At 45.5% G+C, this 24486-nt stretch overlaps 1 protein-coding gene across 3 annotated transcripts in view; it reads left to right on the top strand.

The window, feature by feature from the left end:
- Positions 1 to 24486, top strand: part of LOC148032366 (CDK5RAP3 protein homolog) — a 170839-nt gene that overhangs the window by 114569 nt on the left and 31784 nt on the right. For 2 of the 3 annotated variants that reach the window (XM_087683013.1, XM_087683014.1), the window contains exon 9: positions 6893 to 7025. The exons of the other annotated variant lie outside the window; for it this stretch is intronic. In XM_087683013.1, the coding sequence (XP_087539139.1) occupies positions 6893 to 7025 (133 nt within the window). The remainder of the gene's footprint in view (positions 1 to 6892; positions 7026 to 24486) is intronic. 3 annotated transcript variants of the gene reach the window in all.

The following is a 24486-nucleotide window of genomic DNA, read 5'->3' on the forward strand; positions in this document are numbered from 1 at the left end:
TAACCAGCCATTGATGATCTTTAATCAGAAGATGATACACCCGGTTAGCTGAGGCCTTTTCCAAATTCAGCCGGCTTCCAAGGTCCCAGTCCTGCCAGGGACGATCCGAAGCAAGGGCAGGAAAGGGTTGTCTGCTCTGAAGCGCCATCAAAAGCTGTCCCCATAAATCAAGATATCCACGAGGGATCCTGAAATGCCTCCTTGCTGTACGAAACGATATCAACACATTGCGACTGGCAAGGGTGGCATCTGCAAAATTGAAGTCAACCCCAAACGTGCCATGCGGTTAAATTTCGGTCTGAGCTCATGTTTGCCTTCCCAAGAAAGTAATCGCGAGGCTGCCAACGATTCCAGTTGAAAAGAGTTAGTAGCTAAGTGGTCCTCCACTGGATGCCACTGAGCCTTCTGGAGAACCAATTTCCAGAAACATACCAAATGAGCAAGTAGGGATGATGAAGGATTAGAAAATCGAGAGTCTGCATTAAGAACATGCCACCAAGAGCTCCGAATTTGGGTATTACCATGCACAAGCCCACGTGATCCTCAAGAAAATAACGGGCTATAAAGACCCACGGGTGATGATCCAAGCACATGGCACGAAAAAGAGACCAACGAAGTGCCAGCATATGAGTTTCGGCATCCAAAATAGCCCCACCACCCATGCGTTTGGGGGTACATGCATGCGACCAAGAAATCCATGAAATGCCTGCATGCAAGGAGTCCTTCTTCCATAACATGAAACGAATGTACTGAGTAAGAGCATTCAATGTAGTAGTAGTCCAAGGCAGCAATGGCAAGAAATATATGAGCATTGGCAACATAATTGTCTGAGCCACTTTGAGGCGAAAATGTAAGGGCCAAGCCTGTGACTTCCAATATAGAAACTTAGCTGCCAATTTCTGTGAAATCCACTGTAGTAGTTGCTTTGGCCGAACATCAACACCCAAAGGGTACCCAAGATGCCTGACAATGAAACCACGGGGAACAACCATTCCCTGCCAGTCTAATGACTGCAAATCTGACTCCGTGCAACTGAGAATGATTGATTTCAAAGCATTGATATGAAGACCAGAAGCATGACTAAAGAGAGTCCAAACATCTAATGCTTTGCGAAGATTATCCTTGTCCGCACGCAAAATCATAAAGTTGTCATCAGCCAAGGATTGACTAATGAAGTGCTGTCCAAAAGGAAGAGACAATCCAGCCAATTGAGTAGAAGCTGCCATATGAGATAACATCGAAAGAACTGGATGAGTCGCAAGGGAAAAAAAGAGAGGACTGAAAGGTCAACCCTGTCTCACAGGGCGTGCAAGAACAAATGGCTCGGTAACACCACCATTCAGCATTACTCGCGAAGAAGCCGCAGCACTAATGGTGTAGATCAAACGAGACATCCGAGTACCAAAGCCCATAGTAGACATAAGTTCTGCAATGAAAGACCAGTCTAAATAATCAAAAGCCTTTTCCAGGTCGAATTGAATCAATACCACCTCCTGATTAGAGTGACTTGCATAATCATTAGCCATTTGTACATTTAAGACATTATGCAGAATGTTTCGACCCTTAATGAAACCATATTGAAGAGGATGCACAATGGCAGGAAGATGCTTATGGAGCCAATTCGCCATCACTTTAGAAAAGATTTTATGCATAGAACCCATCAAAGAAATTGGTCGCCAATGTTTCAACATAGACGGCGAAGGAACTTTTGGAAGCAGTTTGATAAGTCCTTCTTTCCATGAGGAAGGCATGAACCCCGTTTCCCAAACTTGCTGAAACATAGCCGTCAATGGTTTCACTAGTCGGGTAGCAAAAACCTCAAAGAATGCATTGGTGAGACCATCCCAACCGGGACTTTTATCCTTGGGCAAGTGTAACAAAACATCCATAACCTCGGCGTCACGAATATGTGTCTCCAAAGTAGTTTGCATGTCATGTGGAACCTAATTGCGGACCAAATCATAGAAAACTGAGCGGGCATGAGTAATTTGGTCAGAAGGTGAAGGAGTAGAGCCAAGAAGGTCTAGAAAACAATTCCTACACATATTCACAATAGTCTGAGCATTAGGGACCATTTGACCTTCTGCATCCTGGAGTCTAGTCATATTCTCTCGAGCAAGAGATGCATGGAGAGCTCGAAAGAACTTATGAGTTTGACAAGCACTATCTTGCAAATTCTCAGTCAAATTTTGCAATTTGGCCTACTGATAAGAATTCAATTGAAACTCTTTAATAAGATCAGTGAAACACATAGCCAATGGCAGCAGAAATACATCATTTGGAGTCTCCACCAGTAGAGAACGAACCAAAGCCAATAATTCCTCCGTTGCTTGTTGACGCCGCTGACAAAGAGAGGCATGATGGATCCCATACTGCCGAACAACCCGCTGCACATTAGAGAGCAATCATTCAAAAGAAGCATTGCCCTCAGAGGAGAGGTCCAATAAAAATCTATCAATCAATTGCTGCATATAACCCTGAAAGATTGAATGCTTCAAATAAGACGAGTTGAAACGCAAAGGGAGTCTATCCGGAAATTGCTTAGAAGGTGCAATGGGTTGTACAAGCATCTCACGCTGTAGAGGAAAATGGTCCGAGAAGACATATTGCTGCAACACTTTCATTTCAAGCATCTCAGGAAGAAAAGCATCATCCTGTATGATGTACATACGGTCCAACCGCGACCATGTAGTTGTATATTGTGCAGAATGAAAAGTAAACCCTGTAGAAGAAGGGTGTAGCCATGACCAGAGATCTTGTTTAAGTACGGCAAGAGCAAACACATTCCACACACGGCTTTCGGAGCGTCTATTACCGAATGCTCTGATGTGGATTGTGAAGGATCAACACACATATTAAAATCCCCCATAAAAAAACCCCGTCTGCCAAGTGACAAGGAGGTTTGCAAAGTATTCGAAAGATCCCGGCGGGATAAAGGATCATTTGGAGCATAGAGCCTAATTAACCATAAGATCTCTCCTTCAAATAAAACTTTAATCACCACAAAACGACCATGTACATCATTTTTAATAAGAACAGGCTGATATTTCTCATGTACAATCATAAGCACACCAGAATAATGCATGGCATGTGTCCCTGCATAAAACAAGTGAAACCCATGGCAATCCACAACTTTTCCTGCTTCACTGTGACTCTTGTGCTCAACATCACACAAGACATCCCATTGATTCTCATGTAATAAACTCCACATGGCATGTTGTTTATTGCGAGAACAACTGCCTCGCGCATTCCACGTGGCTATCTTCATGTGTATTCAAAAAAGAAAATTAGGAACGAGGCAAAGCTTGCCTCGATTTAATATTTTTTGCTAGAATATCAAGGACTCCCTCATCCAAAAAATCAGCTAACACGGCAAAAGAATTCAGATGGCCAGATTTAGAGGTAGACGGTGTATCCACTGTCTTGGGGATGGAACAGGGATAACAACGATCCCATGGGGTAATCACGTTACCTCTAGCATCAAAAGCCAACTTAGCAGGTGGGCCCTTTGGACCATCCGTATATACTTTCCTAGTGGGCTGATTGCGAGGAGCAGAAGAAACCATAGCATGAGTAGTGTGCTTTGAAGACATGTCTTTCCTGCGCATATAAGTACGCAAGGAATCTTGTGAAGCATTAGGCACAGTATCCGCCATGCCAGCATCAAACCTTTTATCTTTTTTGGTACGTACATCTACCCAGTCATTGCCACAGGAATCCAAACCCGAAACATGTTGTTTGCCTTTATCCAAAACTTTAGGTGGTTGGGTCGCATCCTGCGACGGAGCATCAAGCACCATATCTTCCATGGGAGGCAAAACATGCTCAGCATCTAAAGTCAGTTGCTTCGCTGGACATTCGGCCATAAAATGCCCCAATTTTCCACACGAAAAACAATGCCCTGCAAAGTTATCCTATTTCAAACGAAAGTGCAAAGGATGCATGCCAGAGCAATTAAGACGTAACCAAGAAGGCCTTTTTTGAGCAGTGTCCCATAACATACACAAACGGTTACGATTCGTGGCCCTTAGGCTCGAGGAAACCAAAACAGTGCCCACAACGGCCATGGCATCCTTTAATAGTGGCCAAGAGACAGCCGAATAGTTTTTCACTTCAACCCACACCGGGCATTCGGGTTGAAGCAAGCGCTGAAAATCTACCATTGGGCGCCATGGCACAACATGAACCAAACAGCGATCAAAGAACAATGGCAGTTTAGTCAGCAAATCGGCACGGTGCTTTTCGGATTTCAATAGCACCTCATAAAAGCCTCGGGGCCCAACAAAAATCTCTTCAACACACTCCCCTTGTAGTAGACTTTGCAGCCACTGGCGAATATAAGAAAGCAGTGGGATTCTACCAGTGAAGAAGAGTATAACAGCACGTTCATAAAACACTGAGAATGAGCACCAAACATTTTTAGGATCCACAGTGGCTTCCAGAACATGTTCAGTTGCAGAGTCAGAAAACGCTTCATGATTATATTGAACATAATTACCAAAACTCCAACAAATGCTCTCAGTCAACATCTTGAGAATCCACAGAATCAGAAGCAACCTGAGCATAAGAACGTTCCTGATGACCCATTGTATCTTCCGAAGTATGCTTGGTGCGTTTGCCCGCAGGCTGGAAGTCAGGACCAGGTGGCATCTCCTTTGTGCAAGGAACCATATCCTCTGGTTCCTTTGTTTCAGAATCCGGACCAAGGGCTCCCACCGTTTGGTCAATAAAGGCCATGTCCAGACCAGCCATGTTGTATCACCACTTTAACAAGAGATCTGAAGCTATTTACAAGGTGCTCTCTCTCTCTCTGCTGCCACAGTCTGCCCGAAAGCAAAGCAGGATGCCACGAACAGACCTTGTGCAGGTCAGATGTAGAGCCACGATCTGCAAGTAAGATGACCTTCAAGCCTGTCAACAGTCGCAGGAACACAGGCGAGCTCCCAGGGCAGATGGGCATAGGAAGATTGGCGTAGCAATGGCCATTGTAGAGCAAAGTGTTAGGGCAAGATAGCACAGCAGGGTGTCAGGGCGGGAAGGTTGGCAGGGCGAGATGTTGTCGTCAGGGCAGAACGAACCCCACGCTGGACTGAGGGGAGATCTCCCGCAGCACACAGGGCAGGACGCATGTCACCAGGTCAGGGGGGAGCCAGTTCCGCCATCGCTCTCTCTCTCTCTCTCTCTGTCTCTCTCTCTCTCTCTCTCTCTCTCTCTCTCTCTCTAGATCTCTCTCTCTTTCTCTCTCTCTCGTGAGCAAGAGGGAAATCTATGTAGTGGATGGGGGGAATGGGATGAGATGAATCTTGACACCCTCAAGGTGAGGCGGTGCCTAGGAGGGGTGGGTTGAGTATCTTTTTTTTTTACTTTTTCTCACTCTTTCTCACACACACACGCTCTCTCTCTCTTTTTTTCGTAAAAGGTAATTGTATTAATTACGAAAAAAAGTACAAGATAACTTGATTACAAGATACATGACGCCAATCCAGGCCATCATGTGAAAAGGGGCTAAGTGCTACAAGTTACAAATTATGGCAAGGGGGCAGATGAAATTGCCATAAGCCAGGGACGGAAGTCCTCCCTAGAGAGCAAATCAGAATGCCGGAGAAGATCCAACTGCCAATACAAAAGGCCCTTAAGCCTCGCAATATGTCGCTGAACATTATAGGCGGAGTCAAAAAGAAAAGCATTCCTAATGGTCCAGTTATGCCAACAGCCCGAATAACGAAGAAAATGATACATGAGTTTCATATGTGGCTGTGCAGGAGTGGGGTATTTGGGCTGGCCGAAAACCCAATCAAAGGGGCGCAGGGTGAATCCAACCGCTCCTTGCCAAATAGCCGACAAAAAGAACCAGACTTTTTTTGCGACGGGGCAAGAAATAAATCTGTGGCGGGCTGATTCCACAGCAGTGGTGCAAAAGAAACAGCTGCCATTGGAGATTCGTCGCTTGGAAAGAGCCGACGCAAGCGGAAGACCACCAATCATCACTCTCCAAAGAAAGACTTTACATTTGAAGGGGGTCTTGTTCAACCAGCCCTCCATCACAGTGGCCCTCCACCAGGACCGGGAACTCTCTCTCTCTCTCTCTCTCTCTCTCTCTCTCTCTCTCTCTCTGTGCTAGTAACCCTAACAAAAACCCTCCTTTTTCCATGCACTGCTAGAGGAGATGCTTATGAAGGAATTAGGGAGGAATCCATGCTTTGACTAGTGCCGCTGTCATTTTGGCACAATATGCAGCGATGTGGAGGTGCTGTGTGCAGATTTCGGAGGGGGTTTCATGCATAATTAGCATTTTTTGCAATCTAGAATCTACGATGCAGGCGATAATAGGACTAGACATAAACCTTAGACATTTTTAACTGGATGAGCAAGGTTGAGAATAGCATGCTATATTAAAAATGGGCACATTATTAAATCCACCTTATCCAAATTCACACTGTAGTGTCATATGTTCACAATAGTTTTAGTATGTCCTAAGACTGAATTCATTTCTGAATGTTGGGTTAAGATTTTAATTGAAATGGCTTCTTTATTTTGCTTCGTGGTCAATTTATGTATAATGACATGGACACAAGCATAGTTTCTTAGAACTTAGAATCTCATAAAATAGGGGGTATAAAGTCATTCGAGCATGTGTACATACTACAAGGAAGTCCGTTTTTGTATAATGGCACAGACACAAGCATAGTTAATCTCACAAAGGATCACTGAAGTTGTTGGTGCATGTGTACAAACTGCAAGGAAGTTCTAACTTCATTATATTTATAGGAAGTATGTAAATTCCTACAATCTTCTTTATTGATGGATCGATATAAGATAGTATTTCAAAGATTCAGTAAGGAACATTGGTGCCAATGTGAGGTATGAAATGCATTATTATCATTCTTAACAGGTTTTTAACTCGCTTGGAAGCTTCCTTAAATCAAAAGAAACAACAAGAACTCAAGTTTATGGAGAATTTGAAAGAGCTAGGTCAGAAGCGGTTGGAACTTAGGAGTACATTATCTGCAATATGGCCAAAACAGGTTTGTGTGCTCTTCAAGTGTCATGATGTGTAGGTGCAAGTTGCAACAATGCTGCTTTGGTGCACAGGCAACTGTTATGGTATGCGTAGATTCGTGTTGTTACCATGCGGCAAAATGCAATAAATGAAGGAAAATTCCTACTGGAATTTGATGCTCACACGTGTTGAATGTTGGTAGTACCATATTTAATGCTCTGGCTAGGTGCACTGGCTGTTTCTATTGGAAAACAGGGTTTCTAGGGCATGTCCATTTGTGACCCACCAAAATTTGGATTCAAGGATGTGGGTAAAGGGACCTATATTCACTTGTTTGAATTGTTGAGCGGTGGTTGCACCCAGGCAGAGCTGTATTTGTGCTTCTGGAATGTTTGTTGAATGCTCCTGTTTAATCTATTTCAAGCTTTAGATCATGAATTCCAAACGGGCATGACTGGGGAGGGGTTTCTCTGCTGTCTGTGTTTTGTGCTTGTGGCAGGAGTGAGTACTGTACTCTTTTCAAAAGTGCCAATCTCAGCTAGCAGACAGCTAGTGGCCGTTTTTTACTGGTGCATGAATCCAGTGGTCATGCTTACACAACATATCTGTATGTTTGCTGCCTGCTGCACTTTACATGAGACATGGCTGCATTTCTCATTTTTTGCATATCCATTCTCATTTGGGACCAATTTGCCTCTATCAGTCATGGCCACCTCCCCAGACTTCTAGCACCATGTTGTAATATATGCCATAAAGGGACCTAGATTGTGGTCCTCTGCTTTGCCTTCAAATGTTCTAGATGCTTAATCTTCAGGCTTCTTGATGTACCACATCTTGTAACACTGGGCTTATCAGAGGAGGCCCCTTCAAACCTTTAGAGATTATATGGGATCCAAGAGAGTGGGTTTGAAGGGATGCCTTCCTAAAGAGACCTTCAGATGTTTCCTTTTTTGGTTTTAGTACCAAGCTAGGGACGATGATTGAAATGAGCAGGATCAGTGTGACACTTGTACTAGCATAAACACATGCTTTGGGTTGTGGTACATAGTATTGAGAAACCCTTTACCCTTCACCCATAGTTTGCATTTTTGCGTTTTTGCGTTTTGCGTTTAGGGTTTGCAGTCCCAAAAAGGGGCGCCTAGCTTCTTCTTGCGAGCCCCAAATACCTTCTTTGGCACGATCGGTGGCACTTCCTTTGTCATCAAGTGTTTCATAGTCGGTGAGCCATGAGTGGTTGGATTCCCTTTCTCTCTCAGACTAGGATTCAGAGGAGGATTTTCTTACTTCGTCCTCAGAGGGGGCTTCTAGTTCTTCTTCGGCTTTAGAGAGGGCTCCTACTTCTACTCCTACCGATTCAACGAGGGACCTTATGAGCCATGAAGTTCTTCACACACCACCACCTTTTACTTTTGAGGAGTGACTCTCCTTTGAGTAGTCATTTTCTCTACTCATACCCAGGATCTAGAGGATCTACCTAGATCAGGGCCCTTGGGCCTTCAGCAGCGACTTGGTGACTAGGCCTTCGTATTCCTTATAGCATGGAGCCACAGATCTACTGACTTCTCTGTTGAGGTTGAGTTTCGGGTTCTACAACTTATCTTGTCTCTTGATTATCTTCAAAGGTCTCGTTTCATGTGGTATTGTCAGATTACAGGGTGTATCTTCTTCGTCCCTTGGTTAGCATGGAGCCATCTTCCGAGATTGAGTACGGGCATATCCTTATGGTTCTCGGCACTACACAAAGTCTGACATTCCTCCTATGCGTTGCATGTTCTCATCATCTTTGTACTAGGGTGCTTGGGCAATTGAACAATTTCCCCATGAGGGACACTGTCCAAGTGGCACTTGTTGCATGAGCATTCTTCAACATGTAGCATTGCATCTCCACCTCACTCTTGTCTTGTTCCCCTTTTTGGGCCTAAGAGGGGGTGTTGAGAAATCCTTCACCCTTCACTCGCAGTTTGCGTTTTTTGCGTTTCTGCATTTTGCGTTTAGGGTTTGTAGCCCTAAAAAGGGGTGCTATCCTAGACTGACTGTGCCTATTTATAGGCCACTCTCTCATTCATTCCTCACAGTTGATTCATTCAGTCCATCATCTCTTCCCTCCAGTCTCTCCACTGCCCTCATACCCCTTCAGGAGGACATTGCAGTTCGTGGCTATGTTCATTATCTTCCTTGTGCTACGGCACCCTTGTTCCCTTGTATCACATTCACTCCATGATTCAGGTCTTCATCATTCCATTCATCAGAGTTTCTTCTCTCTTCCCTTCTCTTCCCCATGTTTGCCGAGTTCACTCCGTGTTCCTCCCCGCAAACCCTATTGTCTCACTGGCACATCATCTTTTGACATAGGAGTCTAGCAATTGGTTTAAGGCTTGGATGTGCCAAGATCCCAATTGTTTATGGCTAGATGTGAAGAGGTAGAGTAGATAGAGACAAAGTCTTTGGGCTTGCCCCAAAGTGCATGAGGTTTGGAGCTCTTCTTAGGATTAATTTCATGGCACAATGATAGTTACTTTGGCTTCGACCTGATGCCCAAGCTTGGGATATGGCATCCCTTTAAGGGAATCTGCTGGGATTGGCGGTTTTAGTTGGTGAGAGTCCAGCACTACCCTTGAGACGGGGCGCTAGGTACTTGGACCCCTGAGCTGGTTTTAGCTGGTGAGAGTCCAACACTACCTGGAACCCTGAGACGAGGTGCTAGGTGAGAGTCCAACACTACTTGGACCCCTGAGACCGGGTGCTAGGTGCCTACCCACACTCTGTCATTTGGGTGGTAAGCGGAGTCTTCCAAGGAACATGTTCCTGAAGGAAGTAGCCAAATCATAAGCTATTGGCAAAGGTTCTGCGTTTGAGCTTGATTAGGCACCCGGCTCAAAAAACAAATAGTTACTTTGGGGAGCAATTGGGTCACAGACAGATGTCAGCTTGCACAAAAAGGATATATTCAAGAGAGTTTGTGGGTTTCTATCTCTGGGCAGCAGCTGAGCATTATTCCTCACACCAGAATTCTTTCAGACAACAGGGTAGCATCACAGATGGAAGTTAATTTCTAGAATTGTATCAAAATACTGAATGGTAGTGTCACAGATGGAGATTGACTGCTAGCATTATAACCCAATACAGTGGACTCCAAGAAGCTGTCATGGCATCGAGATGCAAGATTTCTCTACAGTAGAGGTTGTTTCTAGGTTTGGATGGAGATCGTCTACACTCTTGGAGGGAGATGGGAGAGGTTGGCTGGGTATCAGGTGACTTTGGAGCATATGAGGAGGTAAGATGCTTTTCTGAGGTGGTTATTTATACAACTTTCTTCTAGTCATCCTAAACTAATACTTTGCTTAGGCTCTTCTGGAGTTTTACATAGACTAGGTTGTTTCTGATGAAGATTTGGATACCTAGTGTTGAACTTAGGGTCACTCTTTGGAGGTCAGTGATCAGTTGATGTTGATGCCAAATTTTGCTCTTTGCTCATCCAAGAGTCTTTTACAGGCTCTCTTTTTGGTCTATTTCTACGGCTTGAGTTCTATTCCATACAATGCAAGCTTTGATACTGACACTGTTACACTTGTTGTGTTCCTCCTTGTTTTGGTGTAAATGCTTCCTTATTTATGGGCAGTCTTTATCTTCTAGCTGGAGAACTATAGTACCTTAGGGATTGTACTTTCGTTCCATAATTATCACATCAGTGGATTTGACCTTCCAGCAATTTCTCCTCTCTTGTTGTTAATGTTTCACTATGAGTATGTGTGTGTGTGCATGCAGCTGAGCATTAACCCAATAGTAGTATCAGAGCCACCACCTCTGCCACCTCAAGCTCTTGAGTTACAGCCATTTCCATTGAGCCCTCATCTTGGCTTTCTCTCAGTCTACCGACAGCTTGACCATAGCTGCCATTGAGCTGCTGCCACTCTTTTGCCATTAGCTCTGCTCAGCAATTCCCTACTGCTCTGCCTCCCACCACTAGGTTTGCCAGCTGCTGTTAGTCACTCAACCACTCCAGGATTGCATCAGACTGCACAGTCTCCTATCTGCTTGCCTTGGCCTGCCTGCACAGTCTGCCATCTCCTTGCCTTGGCCTGCCTGCCAGCTGCTCATCTTCGCCTGCTGGAAGTGCTACCCTGTCCACCAATGTACAATGCGCTTATTGCCAGCCCTAAACTGTCCACCAAAGAGGACAGTTGCTTGTCATTCCCCCAATCTTCCGCATGACAGTTGCCCACACCACCCTAGCTATCGTGTACTGCAATTTGCTGCCTGTCATCACCAAAGCTGACACCTTAGTCAGCTCCTCATACTTCAATATTAGGAAAATTTTGGGATTTGCACACAGCACCTCAAATTTTGCATTAATTCCCTCAGAAAAATTGGGGCTTTCTGCAGTAGACCTCAAATTTGCTGTCAATCTCTTCATCAAACTTGGTCTTTTCAAATCTTAGTCGAATTTCCTAAAATTTTGTCACCAAAAACTGGGGCTTCTCAATTCCGAACCAAAATCTGTGAAATTTCCTCACTGAAGTTTGGGTTTTTGCAAATTTCACTGGAATTCTTTGACATTGAGGCCTACTTCATCATCCTACATGGAATTCAGGGGACTGGAACCAGTTTTGCATTGAATTGTGATCATCCTCTTCAACATTCAGCTCTGCCATTGTCATTCAAGATGAAAATGATAAGTTTTTGAGTTCCTCTTTGGTTTGTTTTGTGCCGCACCTACAAAAATAGTTTGCCAGCAGTTGGTTGGAATCATCAGTAATATATGGCAAGCAATGGTAACTCAAAATTACTTATTAAACATGTACTTGTTGCAGACAGTTGTGGGTTATGTATCAAGCACCAAGTTAGTCCAGCAAGCCCAGTGGTCCAAGGAGATGCAAAGGCGTCTGGTTCATCTGCCATTACTAGTGGATCATCAGCACCGGCTTCTCCTCCTCGTACAGTTGATCAAGTGAGATGGCGAGGACGGGATGCATGTGGTGCTTTTTCATGCAAAAAGCAGATTATTCTGCATATACGGTCATGCTTTGCAGCCAAATAGGCATGGGAGAAGCTTTCTTCTCTCTATCAAGTGTGTTAAGAGGCACATGTTGCTTATTTATGTAAGCAGTTGGATATTGAGCACATGTCTTAGAGTGCTACATCACTCATACCAAGGATCTTTATGAACAACTCGCTAATATTGATGAGATTGTTTGTGTTGCATCACTTGTGTCCACTGTATTGGCTGGTTTCTCCAAGAAGGAAGGCTAGTATCGTGGTTCCATTGCTAGGATGCCTCTCAATCCCTTGATTTGGTGGGTGCGAGGCACTTGATTGCAAGCCAAAGCTTTGTGTTAGTGTTGATTTTTTTCTTTCAACTAAGAAAAAACAGCAATATGTCTTACTACAGCGAGATGAATCATGGAATCAAGTAGTGATGATGGCTCTTAGTATGTACCTTCACATGAGCAAGAAGGAAATGCAATGTCTCATCTTGGACAAGGCTTGGATCATGGACATCAAGTTGACAGTGTTGCTATCGGGTAAAATGTAGGGCCTTCAAGGCATAATTAGGTTGATGACCAGCAAAGTGGAGGAATTTGATGACTCGTTCAAGAATTGGATGAGAACAGCAGCAAATCTCTCTATTGAATTGGCAAATGATTCTTCTTTTTTTTTTGCAAGTAAAATGTGGCTGATTATATTACTCAAAAAGCTGATTACAACAGAGTGCTCATGCTCAACAGACTAGCTGGAGCTGAAGCAAAGTCACGTGGAGGGGGGAAGGGGGAGAGGGGGGGCACGTCGCGTCGTGTCGTGTCATTGGGGGGGTGGGGGGGCTGTTTGCTTGCATCACAAAGAACAGACCCTATGCGCCCCAGGTACGTATAAAGTGACCACGGGGCTCCTGACAAGCCCTGGACTCACCCTGCACCTGATCCCATCGGCCGTGGAGGGAATGGATGATGGAGGTCTAAAGCTCTGCTAAGGTTGCATGTGCTGAAAGTCTCTCTCCGCCAAAGGCCACCTAGCATCGCGCCTTCCAAATATGCCATCCAGTAAGACTCCCTATGATCTCCCATACCTTCGAGCGGTCTGCTGTGGGCTCCAGTACCTGGCGGATGGGTAGAGCCTCCAGACCGACCACTGCGCATGACCCTGCCTCGATCATGAATATCGTGTCCTGCATCCCGGTCTCATACAAAAGGTGACGGCCCTGGCTGACTGCTTGCTAACAGAAAGCTCCCCATGAGATACATCCAAGGTTGGGCGCAATACGTCGAAGGATACGGCATACTCCTCTCCACACGAGCTGCGCCTCCGCACAAGACCAAAGGTAGTGCTTTGGGGTTTCCAGAGACTGCTGTGTGCAGTGCTTACAACCTCCCTCCTTCTGCATCTAGGCAAGCCAGCTTCCCATCGCCAAGCCTCCATGTGCCACCAGCCATAAAAAATACGATACTCTCCTCGGCCTCCAACTATCCCATAGGCGGCGCCAGAAGGTCCATTGGAAGGGCTTCGTGTAGATGTGCTCCGCCCAGTGCCTGCTACGTAACGGTGCCCAGTCCATATCCTCCTGCATCAGTACATGTCTGCCAATCCTGGCAGTGTACTCTAGGAACCTAGGTGGCTTTTTGGCGACCACAGAGGCCGGCCATAGCCACTCTCTTGGATCCCACTCCAGCTCATCAAGCGGTTTGCCCTCCCAGATCCAAAGGCGCCACTCCTTGAGCTCCTTCAAGAAAACATAGGGGTCCAGTCTCTAAGTCTTCCCTTGAAGTCCCATCACCCGAATCCTCCTCCACGAAAGGGTGGCAATCCCCTCATCTTGATGCCCTCTGTCAAGGGCCAGACGTCCCCTCTCCTTAACGGCGAAGGTCCCTTGCCGAGCGCCACCCACTGTACCTACCACTTGAAGTGGGATGCCTGTTGATGAGAATCTAGCTGCCCATACCTCCCTGGGCTCTATCGGCACTCGTATCGGGGGGGCAAGCCACTCCGGAGGTATAGCTGCGTCTATCTCTCTTCTCCTCAACTCCACTCCTCTCGGGCAACCTAATACTCGCTGCAGCACCTCCTCATCCGCCATCCTGTACACCTTCCACCATGTCTTGATGGAATGAGCCGAGCCGGCCTCCCACCCAGCCCACTGGATGTGGGGGCGCTCACCTATCTGTGCCCCTTCCCGATCTTTGACCTGGAGGTTCCAGATCACCGGTTGACGGTCTATTTCCTTCTAGCAACCTGGGGGGCTCTGGATTAGGGCCTTACAGAGGTCCTGCCACACGCGGAGTAGGCTGCGAAGGAAAGGTGATCTGGGCTGACGTGAAGATTCATCTCAGGGACGGCCTCCACTCACCTCTAAGCCTCGATTTACAATCCTGAAGGCTTTCTTATAGTAAGATCTTCCAGGTCTGCCCGCCTGGTGTGAGACTCCCTGGCATTTGTCCGTGAAGATCTCCTGGAAAGCCCTCAGTAGGGGATCCTTCACCACTTCCCAGTAGGTAGTGAAGAAGGCCTTAGAGAGGCCAACCTCCCTCGGGCATTTTTGCCCATCCTGTATATGGAAAGCCTTCTCTAGTTCCTTCTCTGTGTCTCCTGCTGGAAAAGGCACGTATAGTAGTCGGTGGCAATATCCATCACCTCATTTGGGCTAGAATGGGTCCTCCCATATTGATCCCGAAGGCTGCGTATCTGCTCTCCCGCAGTGTGGGGCTGGTGCACCTGGAAGAATTCCCTGCATATCGTGTCCCCCTTCCGCGTCCAAAAGGCTGCTGAGGTGCGGAAGAACTCCGAGCGCCTGTCCTCTAGGCCAGCAATGGTTGCACGCATGTGCACCTCCTGTGCGTGGAGGGTGGGATCCCTTGGTGCCTTCTTCAATAATCTTTGCGTGGCTGCAAGGTCCCGCCAGAGTGCTCTCTCCTCCCAACATTGCTGCCTGGCCTGTATGGTTGCCTCTTGGCAGATTCTGCTTGACTCGGCTAGGACCTCTGCAACCTCCTCTGCTATCCGGTCCCTTTTGTCCCACTCTCTGGTCCAAATCTGCTCTATCTGTCTCGTCGCCTCCTTCCTCCTATAGATCGAGTCAGGGATCCGATAGGATCGTGTATTTAGGGCGGATGCTAGGGGGTCAAGTGTCAAGAGAACTGGGCAATGATCGGATAACGTGGTGCCTACCAACTGCTCAATCTGGCCTCCATGAAAGCCTTCCCACTCTTCCACATAAAACCTGTCCAACCACTCCAGCAGGACTCCACCTAGCTGCCTGTATCCCGAGGAGAAGTCCAACGACCTCTCCCTCCTGTGGAAGGCAGGATCTTTCCATGCATCACGTGCTTTGACTGTAAGCAAAGAGACCTCCCATGCCTCTTGCTCCTCCCCAGCCATGCCCTGGTAGTTTCTGTCTCTGCCTTGCTGGGTTGTTGAAATCTCCTCTAACAATTCAGGAGTCCACCTCTGGTAGTCCAACTGCGATCTCCACCCAGAACCTGCTGCGTGCCCTAACCTCCGTAGGGGCATAGACATTGAGGACTCTAATGCACGAGTCCCCAATATCCAATCTAATCCATAGAACCCTTCCTGCCACTATTGTCCCGTGGTCTCCTACACAGGTGGTGAGATTCGGGCCAATAGATGTGCATACGCCTCCACTCCTGCCATGGGCACCTATGGCGTGCTCCCAGTAAGTGTGCGAACTGCTCGGAAGTACCTTCCCAACTCGCTGAGCCTGGGTGTGGGTGAGCTTGTGCTCCTGCAGAAACAGGATGTTGATCCGTCCGGCAACAAGGGCAGACTGCAACTCCTATCGAACAATCAACTTCCTGGAACCACATGCCCCACTGTAGTGGAGACTATTCACATTTCAGGATGCAAGATGTAAGCTCATGGGAAAACCTGTGACTGATTGAATAGGCATCTGTTCAGTGTGGATGCTGCTGATGAGGAGGAGAGATTGTGAGACATGCAAGTGTGCTTTGCCGCCGGTCTGGATGGTGAACTCCAGTCCCCCATGGTGGCCCTCGGCCGGACCATAGGGGTGATAGATGCTCCAGGTGGTACTATCAATGCATCTATCAACCATGCTGAGAATCGTGACTCTGTACACTGGTAGAAACAGGCCGCCTGTGTCGGGGACCACTCCATCACGTCCTTCGGAACTCTCCACTGTGGAGGGGCTCGAAAGATAATGCTCAAGTATGGAATCTCGGCACCAGCCCACCAGTTGATGTCCATCATGCAACCTGGCCACTGTTGTGCAAACAGTGCTAATCCTTCCTCTCCCATCCACTGGGAGATGTTATCCGCCACCTGACTCTTCAACTCCTCCTCATTCTGTGTAGTCGTCCACTCCCCTGAGTGAGAGGACTAGAGAAAAAAGGCGTAGTTTGGTCCATCCGGTGGTGCTAGTAGATGGACCTTGCCCCTCCTTGAGTTACGAATCACGAAGATCCCCACCTCTAGAGGTAGTGGGAACTCTCCACGCTCCGCAACTCGCAGGTAGGACCATGGACCACTGCGGAAGAACTCTTGTGGCAACAGCTGTGCCTGTCTCGGGAAAGTGAGGCGGGTGGCAGGGGCGGATGAGCTGGTGGCTATGTGGGAGGGGGAAGACTACTAGTGCATGGAGGAGGTAGGTGTGTGCGGCTCATCAGCTCCTGTGGGAGGAGGGGGGTGGGTGTGGGGGGGCTCACCTGACCTGGGTGCGGATCAGGGGGGGTGCTTGATAGGGGCGGTGGTGGAGGGGAAGGGATCAAGGGATGGTGGGATGGATGGAGCTACATGGTGGGTATTGGGGGGGGGGGGCCCTGGCAAGGGGGGGATGTGGGCCAAGGTCAGTTTGGGGGGGACATGGGATGTGGGGGGGTTTGGGTGAGGGGCTTGTGGGAACTCAAGGGAGGCAGACTGTGGCCCGGGTGGAGAGTGTGGGGGGCTGTGGTCCTGTCCGGTGGGACGGATAGGGGGGGGTGTGGAGTGCTACACCGAGAGGGGGTCGCTCGCCCACCAACACCCTGCTAACGAGGTTGGGTCTGAGGGGCTGGCTGCGCTCCCCCTTGCCGTCTCCCTCTCTGTCGTTTCTGGACCCGTGTGAAGCCGTCAGCGTCCACTTGCGGTACTGTGGGCGGAGCCGCCTTGGCTCCAAAACGCATACAAACTGCTGCCTGATGCCCAAAATCGTGGCAGCGCAAGCATTGTCCTGGTTGCCCAGTCACAATTACCTGTTGCCTAAAGGAGTACCCGCCTGTCTCAATCTCTAGGAACTGTGGGATATTCTTGACCTCTTTCACTGCCACCCGTACCTTTGGGACTCCTGCTACTGTCACTGCATCCGCGAAAGACGCGGAAAGGATAGTGCCGAAGAGCCGTCCAAAGTCTTCCACCAACTGGCGATACTCAATCGCCAGGCCGGGGAAAAGAAGGGTGACTGGGTGCCGAAGAAACTTGTTGAGTGCAAACGCCTCCACAATAAAGCCACTGTACCAAGGGACCATGTATATGACCTCCTTCGTGGACGCATATGGTGAACTGGCGAATAACTCGCGAGCTCCATCTGCCGAGCTGAGCCGGACCAGGAAGGTCCCTTGGCCCAATAGGACCGCCTCCACGATCTGTGCTATGCCGATGCGCAACGTGGAGTGAAGCCAATCCTGAAGCTGGGCCCTGGCTAGGGAATGTCCTACTACCTGACCATAAATCGCAGTTTCCATTAGCTCCAGCTCCTTAGCTTGGACAGGTAAGAGCTGCTCCTCAGAGAGGACTACGCGCAAGGTGTTTGACTAGGGGGCACTCACTGAGTGCGCCGGCGTCTGACCATAGGTTTCCATTGTGCGTCCCTCCTGGGAGAACCTTCCTATCACGCTGCTGTGCTACTGGAGGGGGAGTTGTTGTAGGGGGAGGGAGCAACTGGAGGGGGGGGGGGGGGGGGGGGAGGGAGGTGTCGATGGCGAAAAAAAGGGGGAGGGATTCTGTTATCGATGGCGGTGGTGTGTCAGATTGATTAAGGGCCAAGCCTCCAGGTAGGGCAGTGCGGGGGGGGCGGAGGGGTAGAGGGGGGAAAGGATAGGCAGGGGCGGGGGTAGCGGCCAAGGGGGGAAAAAAACAGGGGGGGCTAGGACGGGCAAGACAGGTGCAGGGGGGCAAGTGGGCGCCGGTGGAGGGGGGGGCATAGGGCGGGCGCAGGTGGTGCGGAGAAGCCAGGCGGTGGCGACGAGGTCTTTGCGATGGCGAGGGGGATGGGGCGCGGGCGATGGCCCTGGCGATGGGGGTGGCCCAGGCAGGGGGGGAATGGCGATGGCGATAAGGCCTAGGTGATGGCACTGAATCCGCAGACCGCAATGAAGAGACGGGGCGGGAAGGTAGCGCGTGATGTGATGGGGTTGAGCTTCGTCAGCAAAGGATTCTTAGTGTAGTTGATTTTAAATGCTCTAAAGAAGGACAATAAGGGCGAGAAAAAGAAGTAATCTTCTATACCTTTGGGACAACAAGATGCACCGAAGGTAATGTCAAAGTCTTCACTTGAAGCTCCCAAAGATGCTAATGAAGTAAGATAGTTCGTACCTACAAGGTAAGGAAGCTATGCAAAGCTTGTCACACCACTCATAGGAAAGCTTCAATTGCATATATAGGGTTATATGGACAACAAATAATTTTTTATTTCTCCACTTGAGGATTGTGATGTCTCACGTGGTATGCATTGGTATCATCGTATGCATGCAGTGATTTATTCTCGTGCAAAATAGATCACTACTCAACATAAGAAAAAGACGCTTATACTTGATGTTGTTACGCGAGCGGTGATCGAGAGTAAGCCTCACTCACAACCCGATAACGAGACGTTAAGGAGTGCCGGTTGGGGTAATTAACTTTGTCGAATGCACAACACAACTTGAAAAATTCAAATATTTGATAATACACCACAAGCCACATATAAAAACAAGACAAAACACAATGCCTCTTGAAGCTCAAAACAAGTAAAAACCCAAATGTGGATAGAGCATCACACAACCACAACACAACGAAAATACTAACAATTCGAAAACAAACCAAGTCAGATATATTTTCGTACCTTAACAACCTTGAGCCGATGCTCAGCGCTTTGACACCCAAAAGCTCCAACTTCCAAATTGACATGACTAGAGCTCACTCTAGCATGCGACCCTCCACTCTCCTCTCTCACATAATACAATTGTAAGCAAGGGGGAAGGCCCTTAACTCTCCATTCTCATCTCCTTATATAGTTTTCTATCCATACTCACACATATTAGGCTTTTTGCTTTCAGCTTTTGGCTTTTGCTTTTCTATAGCTTTTTACTATTTTCGTTTTTTCTGCTCTATGTCTGTTTGCAACTTGTTTGGATCATAACTTCGTCATTTGAACTCCGAATATAGTTGTTCGGATACTCAAAACGTTCGGAACATATCTGGTCGACAAGTTAGTGCGGGCAGAATTACGAAAATCCATCAAAAATGGGTAAAAATACCGATATTCGTAAATTGCATCATTTTTCTCCATCTTTTATCTTGGACGACTTATTCCCTTCCTTGGCCTATTGTTCTTGTAATTGCACACACTTTCAGCACACATATCCTCTTTTTCTTCAAGAAATACTCGCTGACGATGTAAAACGTACGATCTTTTCCTTTGATCCTTGAGTCTTCAAAATAAACATTCTCTGGATATGAACTTGTTTTTTATGCAGTGTGCCCTAGCAGGAATATGGTTTTTTGAAATGAACTCCGTGCCCAATCTTTTATGATTTGAAAAAAATATGCAGAGTTGGATCCATGAAATACAATCAATCAATCCATGCTCACACAAAAATAATGTATGCATTTGAAGAATTGTGCCTAGCCTATCTCGATGTGATCGTGCGTCATGCAAAATGCAAACAAAAGTTTCTTGATTATTTAAATCCTTATCCTCACCTCTCAACTCTCATAAAAAAGGTATGATATACTCCGTTCCACCCATCCAAAATCTCACAATCACTCTAGAAAATGATGGTCCTCAAGATGTTGACCAGATAAGAACAACCCATCTCACAATTGATGGCGTCCTTCACGACCCTCTAAACTCACCCAACCTCCTTACATACTCAACCAGAGGTTCCTAACTTTGTGATGAGCATCCCAAATCGTGTGTGCAAGAAATGTGCGTACTCAATGACAGGTGCTCTCTCATGTGCGCGTGCATCTAAAATTTACTGCATATAGCTGCAGCGGACCTCATGGCGTGCTAGTGCTCAATGATGGTGCAAAAGTGCATAATCTCAACCCATGGCATGGAAATATTTGATAAGAACAGGAGACGACCCCCGAGTGTAGTGCATCAACAAGTGCAACGTGAAGTGCTTGTGAACCCATTATCCCTGTGGTGTGCAAAAGTCTCGACAAGAAAACATACCTAGCTCCACAATGTTCAGTAGCTATTGACAAACACAAGCTTCATCCTGTTCAAAAAAATACCAAGCTTGACCAAGGCTATCAAGTTTCACACTCAACAAATCAAACAAAATGATAGAAACAAATCCTATGCTAATCAAACACAAGAAATCCAAATAGAAAATAACAAAACAAACTGTCATGCAAACAACTAAGCTAGTAAAAATCAAACCTAACTACAGTTAGACTAGGGCTTTTCAGTTTTCACAAAAACGCTTGACAACGTGAAGTTAAAAGGGAAATTTGTTCATGTTATATTTGTAGTTGTTATTTCTAAAGTAATGTCATCTTTCAGTGTACTTGGTCTTTACTAAAGATAAAGATGATAGTAAGAATATTGGAAATATGTTTAGGTCAGAGAAGGATCGCCGGTAATTTCTGAAAATGTATGTTGATTGCTTCTTCAATCACTTTCAAGGTAGCTATGGGTTGAGAATGGCTTGAAGATCATGACTAGATCTTATCCCTGGAAGTAGCCCACCTAATAAGCCACCCTACGGAGTAAGTCCACTAGCCTAGTAGGAGGAGATTATGAGTTAGGTGAATGAGTTGTTAGAAAAAGGGTTGATTCAACCCAACTCATCTACTTTTTGTTTTCTAGCACTTTTGGTGTAGAAAAAGGATGGTTCATGGCATATGTACATTGAATATTGTGCTTTGAATAAGATCACATTAAGTAGGAGAAGATTATGAGGTAGGTGAATGAGCCCTTAGAAAAAGGGTTGATTCAGTCCAACTCATCTACTTTTTGTTTTCAGTACTTTTGGTGTAGAAAAAGGATGGTTCATGGCATATGTGCATTGAATATTGTGCTTTGAATAAGATCATGTTGAAGGATTGGTTTCCAATTCCATGGATTGATGATGTTATGAATAGATTGCAAGGGGTAGCCATATTCAGCCGTATAGATTTGAAAAGTGGATATCATCAGATACGCATTAGACTGGAGGATGTGCCTAAGATAGCTTTCAAAAGATCTTTTGGCTTATATGAGTTTCTTGTCATGCCTTTTAGACTTACGAATGCTCATCTACTTTCAATCGCATAATAAAATATATCTTCAAGCCACATAGAGCATTTGTGGACACTTTCTTTGATGACATAATTGGTTGTTCAGAGAATGAGACAAAGCATACAAACCACTTGGACATTGTGTTCAATGAACTACTTAAACATAGGGTACTTATCAATGAAATCTTTTTGTGTAGAATCCACTTTTTGGGACATATTGTATCAGTTGATGTTATTCGCATGGACCTTGCAAAGGTTGAGGTGATACGATCATAGCCACCTTTGAAAAATGTGGATGAGATCTATAACTTCTTAAGTTTATGTTCTTACTAGAGGAAGTATGTATGCAAATTTGCTGAAATTGCATCTTTATTGCATGCTTTGCAAAAGAAAAATGTGTCATTTAGATGGATAACAATGAAAATTTCAGCATTTGAAAAATTGAAGGTGAATATGACTTTAGAGCTTGTGCTTATATTGCCCGACCTAAGGAAGTCATTTGTTGTTCAGTGTGATGTATGTGGTAACAACATTGGGTTTGTTTTATGCAAGATGGTCGAGTTGTGGCTTATGAGAGCCGAATTCTCCACAATGCAGAGAAGAATTTACAAGTCTATGAAAACGAACTCTTGGTTGTAATTCATGCACTGTTTATGTGAAAACATTATTTGTTGGGGGTTGATTTTACAGTGTAGACAAACCATCGAACTTTGAAGTACTCTTTGATGCAAAGAAAGTTGCTAGAGAAACATATGAGATGGGTGAATTTTCTCTCTATGTTTCATTTTGAGATTGTACACGTTGATGGTAAAAAGAATGTTGTGGCTGATGCACTCTCATGTAAGTCAGAAATTACAGCCGCCAACATGGTATCACAGTAAGTTGAATGCCATGAAAGAGTAATATGGTGCCAATGCGGACTTTGCTAATGTTTATGATCAGCTTTGCAATGGCTAGAGGTATGAGTACTTTGTGCCTAGAGATGGATTTCTAATGATATATGGACGAGTGTCTATCACAAAGTAGTTGAGGCCTAGAGTTATCACTGAAAGTCATGCTTCTCTATATCTAGGATACAGAGGTATTGATGCTATAGTCAAGACAGTGAAGCATTTCTTTTATTAGCTAGCTTTGAGGCATGATATAAAGCAGTTTTTTAGGATACATGCATTGTATGTTGAGGAGGTAAAGCATGATAGGCAAAAGATGTCGGGCTCATTGCAACCCTTGCCTATTCTAGATAGGCCTCGGCAGAGCATTGGAATGGATTTTATTTTTAAGCTTTCTAGGATACCTACAAGGAATGATGGGATATAGACTATCATTTGCAAGTTTAGCAAACAAGCCCTTTTCATTCCAATGAGAAGGAAAATAAAGGTTGATCATATGGCACAATTGTTTTTGCGACATATCTTTGAGTATCATGGTATATGCTAGAGTCGATCGTCAATGATCAAGACCCTCAGATGAACAATTTATTTTGGAAGGGGTCGTTTGAGAATATGGGTACCGGACTAAAATTCTTATCATTCTTTCATCCGCAAAAAGATAGTCAATCTAAGGAAGCAAATTTCACAGTGTTGGATCTTTTGAGATGCTATGTTTTAGACCACCAGACACAATGAGTAGTATTTGCCATTGGTTGAGTTTTCTTACAACATAGTGTATAGCTCCACTACAAAGCTTCATTGGAGGTGGTTGAGGGTGGCAAAAAGATACCACCTATCTTGCAAATTAAGGATAAAATCTTTAAGGTTGGTCTTTATGGCGAAAACTTGAATACAGCCTATGCAAAGATAAGGTATGCGCCTTAGAGATTAGCAGAAAAGCAAAAGAGGGTAACTGATTGCCATAGACATGCTTTGTATTTTGCAGAGGGCGACTATATTACTGCATGGGAAAGGTTCGAGCTCCTAAGAAACTGGAGAGAAGCCCAAAATATCAATCGGATTGAAGCTAGATGTTGTTAGTGATCAGCCCAATGATGATGCTATTGAGTTATGTAGAGCATGGGGAAAAAGTAGAGATCAGCGTGCTTTGATTTTATTTGATATTAAAGCAAAAGGCAATTTTATCTCTACAGACATAGTAGCCCATCTAGGCATTAGAGAGGATGACATGGAATAAGTTAGTATGGCATGCAAGGGCCATGTAGAGCTTGTCATACTACTCATTGGAAAGCTTCATTTACATATTCAGGGATAGGCTCTACATTTGCATATATTGATAATAAAAATGCTAGGAAGATGCCAAAGTTAGAGAAGGATTACATTTCGTTTCTGAAAATGTATGTTGGTTACTTTTTTTAGTCACTTCCAAGGTAGCTACCGCCTGAAAGGCCAGAAGATCATGGCATAGATATTATCCTTTAATGTAGCCCACCTAATAAGCCATCTATAGAGTAAGTGCAACCTAGTAGGGGATAATGGGTTAGGTGAATGAGCTCTTGGAAAAAGGGCTGAATAAGCCTAGCTTATCTACCTTTATTCTCCTATTTTTTTGGTGTAGAAAAATGATTGTTCATGGTGTATATGCATTGACTATCGTACTTTTATTATCACGAGAAAGAATCGGTTTTTAATCTCTTAGATCAATGATGTTATGGATAGATTGTAGGGGATAGCTATATTCAGCCATATAGATTTGAAAAGTGGGTATTGTTAGATTCGTATTAGATTAGAGAATGTGTCTTAAGATAGCTTTCAAGATATCTTTTGGATTGTATGAGTTTCTTGTCATATCTTTTGGACTTACAAATGCTCTTGTCACTTTTTATTGGATGATGAATCGCATCTTCGAGCCATATAGGGGATTTTTTGGTAAGTATAGGCTAGTCATTAATGACAATAAAAGAGAATTTTTCTTGCATAAGATTCACTTTTTGGGACAATATTTATGTTTGTTGGTTGATGGTATTTGTATAGACCGTGCTAAGGTTGAGGTATTATGTTCATGGCCAACTTTAAGGAATATATTTGAGATTTGAGCTTTTTGGGTCTATGCTCTTATGAGAAGTATGCACAGAGTTCTACTAAAATTGCATGTGGAAAATTTCA

This window comes from Lygodium microphyllum, chromosome 8 (genome assembly GCF_053477565.2).
Source record: "Lygodium microphyllum isolate KBCC chromosome 8, Lygodium_microphyllum_v1.1.10, whole genome shotgun sequence".
Classification (NCBI taxonomy): domain Eukaryota; kingdom Viridiplantae; phylum Streptophyta; class Polypodiopsida; order Schizaeales; family Lygodiaceae; genus Lygodium; species Lygodium microphyllum.